This window comes from Heteronotia binoei, chromosome 13 (genome assembly GCF_032191835.1).
Source record: "Heteronotia binoei isolate CCM8104 ecotype False Entrance Well chromosome 13, APGP_CSIRO_Hbin_v1, whole genome shotgun sequence".
NCBI classification, from domain to species: domain Eukaryota; kingdom Metazoa; phylum Chordata; class Lepidosauria; order Squamata; family Gekkonidae; genus Heteronotia; species Heteronotia binoei.
Window position 1 is genome coordinate 16,347,755 of NC_083235.1, and position 13,042 is coordinate 16,360,796.

Sequence of the window (13,042 nt, forward strand, 5' to 3'; positions counted from 1 at the left end):
ATTCCACCTGCCAGACCTTTTCCCTTTTCCATTCTAGCTGCCTCCCCTTTTCCTTCTCCCAACTCAGTGCCCGTACATCTGAAGCTGCCTTCTACTCAATCACACCCTTGGTCTATCAAGTCAGTCTTGTCTGCTCAGACTGGCAGCGGCTCTGCGGTGACTCAGGCTGACGTCTTTCCCATCACCCACTACCTGATCCTTTTTTAAAAAACCGAAGATGCCGGGGATTGAACCTGGGACCTTCGGTGTGCAAGGCAGATGTTCCATCACTGAGCCGAGGTCCCTCCCCCTGGAAGGGACAACCATGGACCTACAGATCTTTCCAGGCTTTCACCAGCAGGGCAATGTGGCCTTCATTGGTCCTTCCCCATCCGGTACGCCAATGTATGCTGCCTCTGTACATGGACTTTCCAGTTCCTAATATTGATAGAATATTCTCTTCTGTCCAATCCTCTGTAAAGGATCATAGAGATGCGTACAAAAAAATTGCTTGGTGCTGATTACGTGCTTTTTTCAAATCTGCCCTTCCATGCAATCAACTGGGTGGTAATCAGAGGGGCTTTTTCCATCCCCTTCCCCACCGCCAATTTATCTTTGCTTTGAATTGTGACACCAAAAGGCTGTGTTTGGATTGTGCTTATTCCAAGGGACAGATGCACTCCTGTTGTGGACCCAAGATGCAGAGTCCACATACATACCCAAGACCAGTGGTGGCCAAACTGGGGCTCAGGAGCCACATGTAGCTCTTCCACACATACTGTGTGGCTCTCCCCACTGCCCTGTTAGCTGGCTTGGAGAAGGCATTTCTTTCTTTAAATCACTTCTCCAAGCCAAGCCAGCCAGCAGCTTGGAGAATGCATTTAAAGTTGCTTTCTTTCCACCTCTCCCTCCTCCCTCCCTCCCTCATTTTCCTTTCTGCCTTCCTGTCTTGTGGCTCTCAAACATCTGGCATTCATGTCTTGCGGCTCTCAAACATCTGGCATGTATTCTATGTGGCTCTTACATTAAGCAAGTTTGCCCCCCTGCCCCAAGACTTTCAGCCAAGATGTTTCCCCATCTATTCATCCAGAAGACTGGGATAGCTGCAGGGAGTACCGATTGCCTGTGGACATCCTGGAGACAACTTCTCCAGAGATGCTTTAAGGACCAGGCCCTTTCCAGGAGCTGTCTGGTTGTTCCTGTGCCACACCCAGGGACCAAGGCGGTGGTTTGTGGACAGTTTTTCAAATCCTCCTATGATAACTCTTGTATAGCAACAGAGTCGCAGCCAATGTTCCCTCTAAGCTGTGGAGTCCCGTGAGCAAAAATTCTACTTTGTGAGCTGCTGGCATGAAAGTTGCGAGCTGTGACATAAAATGAGTGTGCTCTGGGGCCGTCCTTCCTGAGCTAAGACAAAAATGTGTCAGTCGGAGGCTAAAAACCTGCGAGCTTGCTCACGCTAACTCAAAGTGCCTGGGCTTGTGATAGGGCTGCCCGGTCCCCACTGGCCACCAGAGGGCAGGAAGCAGGGTTGCCACCTCCAGGTCAGGAAATTCCTGGAGATTTGGGGGTGGAGCCTGAAAAAGGACAGAGACCTCAGTGAGGTACAAAGCCGGAGAGTCCACCCTCAAAAGCATCCATTTTCTCCAGGGGAACTGATCTCTTGCTTGGAGATTAGCTGTAATTCTGGGAGATTCTAGAGCAGGGGTGGCCAAATTGCGACTTGGGAGCCACATGCGGCTCTTTCACACGTATTGTGTGGTTCTCGATGCCCCCACAGCCCCATCGGCCAGTCTAGAGACTGACATCTCTATCTTGTAAGTACATTTCCCGAGATCTCTCTCTGGCTTTCACAACCACTCCATAGATTTTCTCACTGCACCTACAAGCATTGAGAAGCTGTGAGATTGGCATGCAGGACCCAGTGGCTCCGTGTGCTTTCACACACAGCCGGTTTGCAAGATGAATTGGCCAGGCTGTTCATTTGCATTACAATTGTCCCACTGCCTCTTCTACATTGACAGTAATCAGTGCAAAAGCTTTTTGAGCACTGAGGAGGATAATACTCTCAAGACGGACCTGTTCATGCATAATGTAAAGACTTCTCACTGCAGATAGAGGTGTGATGTGAATGGAAAACCTATATTGGCCAGAATATGTATTGGCATCACAAATGTCTCTCTTCCCGCACGAGCAGCGATCGGGGTTCGCTTAAGGAGCTCAAGAAAGACGCAAAGGGATATGAGCGTCACATGTGGATGCACTCAATAAGCACTGGTTCCAATATTACCTAAAGCAGGGGTGGCCAAACTGCGACTCGGGAAGGCATTTAAAGTTAAAATTGCTTTCTTTCTACCTCCCCCTCCCTCCCCTCCATCTATCTCCCTTCTTTCCTGCTTTCAAAGATCTGGCGTTTGTGTCTTGTGGCTCGCGAGGATCTGATGTTTATTCTGTGTGGTTCTTTCGTTAAGCAAGCTGGGCCACCCTGGCCTAAAGTAAGGCTGTGGGGTGGGGGTGGGGGAGAGCTTTAAGTGGCCATCCTTACAGGCGCCTCCACAAGTGCAGTGAAATGAGGAAAATCCAATCAGGCTCTCACTGCCTGCAATAGTCTAAAAATTAGTACCGAAAAGCGGAAAAACCTATTCACATCCTGAGAGTAGAGGGATTTCACGGAACCGGGTTCAAAAAATGACTGTGGCACTTTCTGTTCTGGTTTTGCTGAAGCCAATATAGATGTCAGTTCCTAACAGGATGCAGGAAAGGGGAAACTGTGGCTTGGTCTAGGGTGCATTGAACCATCTAGGTCGCCGAGAGAGGAAGAGATGGAGGTGAACTTTTTTGGTCTACTTGCAAAAAATATATATGTATCCTATTTAGAGCAGGGCTCACTCTGCCTTGAAACTGGAGGGGAAGGGGATTTCATTTTGTTTGATACGTGTTAAACTCAAGTGTGTCAATAAAAGTAGCATTGAACTGTGTGTACCTGCTGTTAGGTTTGTGTCTGCCAATATCTCCTTCTTTTTTGCCTCATAAGCGCCATCAGGCGGTCATGGTTGGTAACAGGGTCTTTAGGCTATTTATACACAAACCGATACCAGTCTGTGTCTGCATGCAAGTTGGTGGGCTTTTAGGCCCGTTTACATGTTCGTTTACATGTGATTTGCATGTGCTTTCCAAATCCTGGTCGGCGCCGAGACAACACTTAACCACAGTCACAGCGGATGAGGGGCAGACTCTGAGATTTCATCACCTCTGGACTCATTCCAGCTTGTCTATGTCCTTAAAATGTGGTGCCCAAAACTGAACTCAGTACTCCAGGTGAGGTCTTACCAGAGCAGAGTAAAGCGATACCATCACTTCATGTGATCTGGACACTTTGCTTCTGTTGATACAGCCCAAAATTGCATTGGCCTTTTTAGCCACCGCATCACACTGTTGACTCACGTTCAGCATATTATCCACTAAGACCCCTAGATCTTTTTCGCACATACTACCGCTAAGACAAGTTTCCCCCTTCCTATAACCATGCATTGGATTTTTTCCCACCTAAATGCAGAACTTTACATTTATCCCTGTTAAAATTCATTTTATTGGTTTTAGCCCAGTTTTCCAGCCTGTCAAGGTCATCCTGTATCCTGTTTCTGTCTTCTATTGTATTTGTAACCTCTCCCAATTTAGTATCAACAGCAAATTTAATAAGCATTCTCTCTTATTAAACGAGAACTGTCGACTGCGGGGTGACATGATAGATGTTTACAAGATTATGCATGGGATGGAGAAAGTAGAGAAAGAAGTACTTTTCTCCCTTTCTCACAATACAAGAACTTGTGGGCATTCGATGAAATTGCTGAGCAGTCAGGTTAAAATGTATAAAAGGAAGTACTTCTTCAACCAAAGGGTGATTAACATGTGGAATTCACTGCCACAGGAGGTGGTGGCAGCTACAAGCATAGCCGGCTTTAAAAGGGGATTGGATAAAAATATGGAGCAGAGGTCCATCAGTGGCTATTAGCCACAGTATATATATATATGTGTGTGTGTGTATACACACACATACACATATATTGGCCACTGTGTGACACAGAGTGTTGGACTGGATGGGCCATTGGCCTGATCCAACATGGCTTCTCTTATGTTCGTATGTCCTCTATTCAGGCTCACTGAACAGAAAGCAGCCATTCTAGCCCCAAACCAGGCCTCATTTTGGGCAGGAGCTCACAGAAGTGGAGCCCCAAAACCTCTAAATTTTATTATAATTTTTCTTTCTTACCCCCCCCCCCCCCATTTGCTTCTGAGCTCAATTGTTCAAACCCCCTGTGAGAATATGACACAGACAGAAAACAGTGGCTCAGTGCTAGCGCATCTGCCTGGTAAGCAGAAGGTCCCAGGTTCAATCCCCGGCATCTCCAACTAAAAAGGGTCCAGGCAAATAGGTGTGAAAAACCTCAGCTTGAGACCCTGGAGAGCTGCTGCCAGTCTGAGTAGACAAGACTGACTTTGATGGACTGAGGTCCTGATTCAGTATAAGGCAGCTTCATATGTTCATGTTCATCATGCCATTGGGGCCACGTAGGAGAAAGTAATTTAAAAAGTATGATGGGAAGAAGGTTTCATGATGACAATGCAAATTCAAGAAGCATTTTAAGCTAGATGCTGAGCTGATATAATTTAGTACACCTTCTGATGATGTCAGGAGTGTATGGCATATGTAAATGAGTTATGCAAATGAGTTGTGCTAATGAGCTCCAGCACCTCTTTTTTCTATGAGAAGAAGTCGGTAGATTTATACCTCGCCCTTCTCTCTGAATCAGAGTCTTAGAGCGTCTTACAATCTCCTTTATCTTCTTCCCTCACAACAGACACCCTCTGAGATGGGTGGGACTGAGAGAGCTCTCCCAGAAGCTGCCCTTTCAAGGACAGCTCTGCCAGAGCTATGGCTGACCCAAGGTCATTCCAGCAGCTGCAAGTGGAGGAGTAGGGAATCAAACCCGGTTCGACCAGATAAGAGTCTGTGCACTTAACCACTGCATCAAACTGGTTCTCTGAACAATATAATAGAATGAAGAGGGTCTTGGGGAAGGGTTCGAAGAGCCAGAAACTTGAGGAGACGAAACCTTATGCCTTCCAGAATGCAGCAAGCTGCCAGAGGCTAGACCTCTCCCACCAAAGAGACACATCGATCCGGTACATTATACAAAATTTAATATACTGACAATTCGGTTGGAGAGGGCATGTCCCAGGGTGACCATTTCAGTAAGAGGAAGGAAGTCATGGGGGAATCTACAAAAGCCACAGGAAGCAAAAATAGTGGTGGCACAGCATCCTTCACTTCTTGTATCCCGCACTGTAGAAATATCCACAGCTAAAAATCCACAGCATTTCCTCCTACAAAATCAGTCTGAAAAACAAAAGCGAGAAATCATAAGTAAAGTGGAAGGGGGTAGGGTTAGCCCAGAAAAGTGCTTTAGGTTGTATCTAAAAGTGTATCTAAGGTTTCTGTAAGCAGGAGAGAGGCAACGGGCACTGTAACAACACCCTACTCTGTTTCCTATGCCCCCCCCCATGTGGCTTAACAGGAAGACTATTAACGATTGGGGGGGGGGATTGCTAGGTCCAACTCAATAAATATCAGGGGACTTTGGGGGTGGAGTCAGGAGACATTGGGGGTGGATCCAGGAACAAGGGTGTGACAAGCACAATTGAACTCCAAAGGGAGTTCTGGCTACCACATATAAAGGGACCATTCTCCTTTTAAATGCCTTCCCTCCATTTGGAATAATGAAGGATAGGGGCACCTTCTTTGGGAGCTCACAGAAGTGGACCCCCTAGTCCAATCCTTTTGAATCTTGGGAGTGTTTTTAAGGACAGATACCAAATGCTGTGCAGAAAATTTGGGGCCTTTACCTTAAAAAACAGCCCCCCCCCCGATCCCTAGATACCCCCTGATCAATTTTCCACTATAGCCTATGGGAATTGGTCTCCATAGGGAATAATGGAGTGCCCAGCAGATATTTCCCTCCCTCCCCCAATAAGGCCTGGCCAGAGCTGGAAGTAGCTAGGGATGCCAGCCTCCAGGTGGGACCTGGAGATCCCCTGGAATTACAGCTCATCTCCAGACTACAGTGTTCCCCTGGAGAAAATGGCTGCTTTGGAGGGGGGGCTCTTACGGCATTGTACTCCACCGAGGTCCTTGTCCTCCCCACATCTCCAGGACTTTCCCATCCTAGATCTGGCAGTCCTAGCACACACACGCCATCCATCCATTGCTTGCCAGTGGCCGGGGGGGGGGGGGACCTGGCAGCCCTAGAAGCATCATGTGCTCCACACACACAGAAAACAGGCAGGCGAGACGCACATCAGAAAGCACATCCCACGTACTGATACCCGATGAAGGGAGCCCTGACTTTCAAAGGCTTACACCCTGGAAGGCTTCTTGGTCTTCAAGATTCCACCAGACTCGGATCTCACCGATGAATGAAGGACTTGGAAGTCAAGGCGCTGTCCTGTCTCAGCCTCTAGATGTCGTGGCTAACTTCTGGTGCCCCCCACCCCTTGCACTGATAACGTTACTGAGTGACATGCCGAGGTGCCCAATTTGCTGCCCCCATAAGGCCAGCGGCACCATAGGCAACTGCCCAGTTTGCCTGCTGGCAGGGCTGGCCCTGCTGACCCTTCCTTCCCATGTTTACTCTTCTGCTGCTATCCCTTTGAAGTATAGATTGTTTTCTCAGGGAACTTCCTTCCTTCTGCTCACTCTCTCACTCACAATGTCCTTCTCTCTGCACACACCAGGAGGGACAACATGTTGTCTTCTCCTGGTAAGGTTGCCAGATCCTTCTGCCTCTGTGGCAGGGGACTATTGCTGCAATTCCTAGAGCATCACACCAGAGACGCTCTAGGATTCATGGTAAAACTCTATGGTACCATAGAGCAGGGGTGGCCAACGGTAGCTCTCCAGATGGTTTTTGCCTACAACTCCCATCAGCCCCAGCCATCAGCCATGCTGGCTGGAGCTGATGGGAGTTGTAGGCAAAGAACATCTGGAGAGCTACTGTTGGCCACCCCTGCCATAGAGTTTTTAACGCAAGTCCTAGAGTATCTCCGATGCAAAATCCCCAGGTCCATCCACCTCTGTGGCAGGGGACTATTACCGCAATTCCTAAAGCATCGCACCAAGGATGCTCTAGGATTCATGGTAAAACTGTATGGTACCATAGTTTGTGGCTTTATTTAAGTCCTCTGCTAACTAGTGGGAATTGACCTAACTATACCAGTTAATCCCTACAAGGATTGCAGGCTCCTGCCGGCTTCAAGATTCCTGTCAGACGCTCGTCCAAAAGAAAGTACAAACTGAGTTTCCAAGATTCATTGGTGGCCTGCCTGGGGACACTGCCCTAGATCGCCGGAAGATCTAGTGAAGGAGTGCGCTGCCCACCACCCCCAACCCGAAGATGTACACTGTATGGTACCATAGAGTTTTTACCGTGAGTCCTAGAGCATCCCCGGTGCGCCATCCCCAGGTCCTTCCGCCTCTGTGGACTATTACCGTAATTCCTACAGAATCGCATCAGGGACGCTCTAGGATTCATGGTAAAACTCTACAGAGTTTTCAGCGCGAGTCCTACAGCATCCCCAGTGTGACGTCACTTCCGGGTGACATCATCCCACTGGGGATGGTGTGTGGTGACGGGCTCTTCGGGGGCGGTGATTCCCCCAGTGGTCTGTTCCCTGACAGTGAGTTGGTGCCCTCCAGATTGGGGGATCCCTCTCCCACGGCGGGAGTTGGCAGCCCTATCTCCTGGCACCATGAGGCTGATGACCCTCTTGCCATCTGCTCCCGTCCTTAGCTACTAAGTCAGTACTCTGTCCTGTCGCTACTCTTTCCTATCTAAAGTGTGGTTCTCAAATAAAACAGAGGAGTGTTTCTGCTTTAAACTTGCAACGTGGCTCTGCGTAGCTCTGTAAGCCGCATAACCTGGTAGAGTGACGCTCCTGAGTTTGTAGCTTTATTTAAGTTCTCTGCTAACTAGTGGGAATTGACCTAACTATACCAGTTAATCCCTACAAGGATTGCAGGCTCCTGCCGGCTTCAAGGTTCCTGTCAGATGCTCGTCCAAAAGAAAGTACAAACTGAGTTTCCAAGATTCATTGGTGGCCTGCCTGGGGACACTGCCCTAGATCGCCGGAAGATCTAATGAAGATCTAGTGAAGGAGTGCGCTGCCCACCAACCCCAACCTGAAGATGTACACTGTACACACTGAGCTTTTCTCCTTCCCGGAAATTTCCTCCTCCCACCTTCGCCTCACCTAAACAAGGCAGCACATTTTGACACGGTGCCTTTTCCACCAGCCGCAGCCTCTGCCCTTCCAGAGGGTCGCACTTGGGCCATGGCTTCCCCGAGAAACTGGTGTTGAGCATCTTCCCAGAGCCTTCAATGCCTTGAACATCCATCCTGCAGCACAAGGGGGGAAGGACATTAAAGCCATGCAGGGTTTTTTTTTTAGTAGGAACACACAGGAACGCCGTTCTGGCTGGCTTGGCATCAGGGGTGTGGCCTAATATGCGAATGAGTTGAGAGTTTTATACAGGGCTTTTTGTAGCAGGAATTCCTTTGCATATTAGGCCACACACCCCTGATGTAGCCAATCCTACTGGAACTTACAGTAGGCCCTGTAAGAAAAGCTCTGTAAGCTCTTGGAGGATTGGCTACAACAAGGGTGTGTGGCCTAATATGCAAAGAAGTTCCATCTACAAAAGAAGCCCTGGTTTGCAAGTTTATGCATGGGATAGAGAAGGTAGAGAAAGAAGTACTTTTCTCCCTTTCTCACAATACAAGAACTTGTGGACACTCAAGGAAATTGCTGAGCAGTTGGGTTAGAATGGATAAAAGGAGGTACTTCTTCACTCAAAGGAATTCACTTCCACAGGAGGTGGTGGCAGCTACAAACATGGACAGCTTCAAGAGGGGATTGGATAAGCATATGAAACAGAGATATTGTTGGAACTTTCTGTCTGAGGCAGTGATGCTCTGTGTTCTTGGTGCTTGGGAGGGGCAACAGTGGGACGGCTTCTAGTGTCCTGGCCCCACTGGTGGACCTCCTGATGGCACCTGGGTTTTTTGGCCACGGTGTGACACAGTGTTGGACTGGATGGGTCACTGGCCTGATCCAACATGGCTTCCCTTATATTCTTGTATTCTTATGAGTTCCTGCTGGGCTTTTTCTACAAAAAAAGCCCTTAAACCATGGGTCTGGCTGGCTCAAGATATATCTCCCTCCCCTGGCTTACCAAATCCAATCAGGTCTTATCTGCCAACCACTTCTCTTTGTTGAGAAAACAGTTAATTCCACCCACCAAAGAACAAAGACTAATCCCTCCTTACCAGGGCTTTCTGGGTAGTAGGAACTCCTATGCATATTAGGCCACACACCCCTGATGTAGCCAATCCTCCTGGAGCTTACAATAGGCCCTGTTCTAAGAGCCCTGTCAGCTCTTGGAGGATTGGCTACATCAGGAGGGCCTAATACGCAAAGGAGTTCCTGCTATTAAAAAAGTCCTGCCAGGCATTCTGTTCCATTCCTCCAGCTTCCAGGATTGGCATCATCATACCCTGTGGCAGGGCAGCTGCCAGGGCCTGGGGCTTCGGGCAGGGCCACTGCTGCTGATTCCCCACCCACACGTCTCCTAGGGATGCCAGCCTCCAGGTGGGACCTGGAGATCACTCAGAATGACACCTGATCTCCAGACTACAGGGATCAGTTCCCCTGAAGAAAATGGATACTTTGGAGCAGGAGTGGCCAGACTTGCTTAATGTAAGAGCTGCAGAGAATAAATGTTGGAGATATTGGAGAACCGCAAAGCATGAATGTCAGTTGTCTGGGAAAAGGAAGGAAGGAAGGTAGGTGGGGGAGGGAGGGAGAGATGGAAAGAAAGCAACTTTAACTTTAAATGCATTCTCCAAGCCGCTGGCTGGCTTGGCTTGGAGAAGTGATTTACAGAAAGAAAGGCCTTCTCCAAGCCAGCCAGCCAATGGGGAGAGCCACACAATATGTGTGAAAGAGCCATATGTGGTTTCCAAGCTGAAGTTTGACCACTCCTGCTTGGGAGGATGGACTCCGTGGGATGAAGGCCCTTGTTCTTCCCAGGCTCCATCCCCAAATCTTCAGGAATTTCCCAACCTGGATCTGGCAACTGTTGGAACAAGGCAAGGTGTACAAAGAAGAAAAGAAGAGACTTTATGGCAGGCAGGGATATCCAACATGGTTCCCATGAGCACCAAGGTGCCCACAACACCTTTCACAGTACCCACCGAGGGTTTTGAGAAACCGAGAAGGGTCAGGCAGGACTTCCATTTGGCTGTGCAAATTAAAAGGCATCCAGCTCGACAGAGTGTCTGTTTCAAATGTCTAAGAGTTCCTATGAGAGTTATGCATAACCTCACTGCCTGACATTCTGAGCTTGGCTCCGTCTCCTGCGGCAGCCATTTTGTTGTTGCACCTGGGTCAAAGGGGCCCACAGGCTCCAAAAGGCTGAGGGCCCCGATCTATGGTGTTATATGATATTGGATTTCTATCCCACCCTACACTCTGAATCTCAGAGTCTCAGAGCGGTCACAATCTCCTTTACCCTTCCCCATCCCCCACAACAGACACCCCGTGAGGTAGGTGGGGCTGAGAGAGCTCTGACCGAAGCTGCCCTTTCAAGGACAACTCCTGTGAGAGCTATAGCTGACCCAAGGCCATTCCAGCAGCTGCAAGCGGAGGAGTGGGGAATCAAACCCAGTTCTCCCAGCTACGAGTCCGCACACTTAACCACTACACCAAACCGACTCACATATCCCACTGTGGTCTCTCCCCTTCCCCTATGGTGCCCTCCCCAGAATCCAAGCCCAAATCTCCAAAAATTTACCAACCCATAGTTGGTCATCCTGCAGCGGTTCACGCCCCAGAAGCCTGTTCTTCTTTGCTGCTGGCTGGCCGGCCTCATGTCTGGGGAAAAGGCTGGTGTGGATAGAATTGGGGGAGAGAGAAGCCACAGACCACCAGCCAAGCACTAAGCACTCAGGTTGAGCCATTCCAGACAAGGCCAAAGAATAGGGCTGCCAATCCCCAGGTGGGGGCAGGGGATCCTCCTGGTTTGGAGGCCCGCCCCTGCTTCAGGGTCAACAGAAAGCAGGGGGGAGGGAAATGTCTGCTGGAGACTCCATTGTTCCCTATGGAGACCGATTCCCATAGGGCAGGGGTGGCCAAACTGTGGCTCTTTCACACATATTGTGTGGCTCACTTTATAGCACTTGTCAAAGCCAAGTCAGCCAGCAGCTTTCTTTCCACCTCTCCCTTCTCCCTCCCCAATCTATTTCCTTCCTTCCTTCCTTCCTTCCTTCCTTCCTTCCTTCCTTCCTTCCTTCCTTCCTTCCTTCCTTCCTTCCTTCCTTCCTTCCTTCAGCATCTGATGCTCATATCTTGCAGCTCTCAAACATCTGAAGTTTATGCTATGCGGCTCTTAAATTAAGTAAGTTTGGCCACCCCTGCCATAGGCTATCTGGGGCTCTGGGGGGCTGTTTTTTGAGGTAGAGGCGTCACATTTTCAGCATAGCGTCCAATGCCTCTCCCCAAAATACCATCCAAGTTTCAAAAGGATTGGACCAGCGGGTCCAATTCTAAGATCCCCCAAAGATGGTGCCCCTATCCTTCATTATTTCCAGCAGAGGGGAGGCATTTAAAAGGTATGCAGTCCCTTTAAATGTGATGGCCAGAAGTCCCTTTGGAGTTCAATTATGCTTGTCACAACCTTGCTCCTGGCTCCACCCCCAATGTCTCCTGGCTCCACCCCCAAAGTCCCCAGATATATCTTGAATTGGACTTGGCAACCCTACCCAGGAAGCAAATTCAAGGCACGGAGGTGAGGAAAAGGCTGGAGTCTCCCCCACCCCCCCCCCCACTCCCTCCCAGTCAGAATTTCTAGTTTTCAGCTGAATGCTGCTGCCAGGGACAATCCTCTAGGGAAACACAATGGCATTCCTCTCTCCACTCTGTGGGGAACCACTTATGTACCTTGCAGCAACAATCAGACTGGAAAATCAGTTCATTTTGAGACGGGAAGGCCCGATAAGGACCGCAATAGAGCACTGACTCACCCCCTTTGTCATTCTGGCACTCCTAGGAGCGCTAAGGGAGAACAGGTTCTTTTCAGTGCTGAGCAGCAGGCGTCAGCATAGCCAAAGTGGGGCAACTGCCAAGACCCTGCACTTCTGGTGGAGCTCGTTGCCACTGTGTCTCCCCCCACACCTGAATTCCTGTCCTGCTGCTGATGGGCTGGGCTTTATGGGCTGCCTCAGCATCATTAGGAGAGATAAAAGAGAACGTAAGAGAAGTCATGTTGGATCGGGTCAATGACCCATCCAGTGCAACACTCTGTGTCACACAGTGGCCGAAACCCAGGGGGGCATCAGGAGGTCCACCAGCAGCTTTAAGGACATAAGAGAAGCCATGTTGGGTCAGGCCAGTGGTCCATCCAGTCAAACAATCTGTGGCACACAGTGACCAAAACCCAGGGGCCATCAGGAGGTCCACCGGCAGTTTTAAGAACAAAAGAAGACGATATTGGATTTATATCCCGCCCTCCACTCCGAATCCCAGAGTCTCAGAGCGGCTCACAATCTCCTTTATCTTCCTCCCCCACAACAGACACCCTGTAAGGTGAGTGGGGCTGGAGAGGGCTCTCACAGCAGCTGCCCTTTCAAGGACAACCTCTGCCAGAGCTATGGCTGACCCAAGGCCATTCCAGCAGGTGCAAGTGGAGGAGTGGGGAATCAAACCCGGTTCTCCCAGATAAGAAACCCAGTTCTCCGCACACTTAACCACTACACCAAACTGGAAAAGCCATGTTGGATCAGGCCAGTGGCCCATCTTGTCCAGCAATCTGTGTCACAAAATGGCCCAAACCCAGGTCCATCAGGAGGTCCTCCAGCGGCTTTAAGACCATACAAGAAGCCATATTGGATCAGGCCAACGGCCCATCCAGTCCAACACTAGGGATCACACAGTGGCCAAAACCCATCAG

At 49.5% G+C, this 13,042-nt stretch overlaps 1 protein-coding gene across 1 annotated transcript in view; it reads right to left on the bottom strand.

The window, feature by feature from the left end:
* Nucleotides 1–5,159: 5,159 nt before the first annotated feature.
* The window catches only part of CFP (complement factor properdin), a 33,678-nt gene continuing 25,795 nt past the window's right edge, over nucleotides 5,160–13,042 (bottom strand). Inside the window, exons 9-10 of the mRNA XM_060252232.1 lie at nucleotides 8,287–8,432; nucleotides 5,160–5,377 (exon numbers count right to left, since the gene is read on the bottom strand). Of these exons, the coding sequence (XP_060108215.1) occupies nucleotides 5,373–5,377; nucleotides 8,287–8,432 (151 nt within the window). The 3' untranslated portion in view covers nucleotides 5,160–5,372. The remainder of the gene's footprint in view (nucleotides 5,378–8,286; nucleotides 8,433–13,042) is intronic.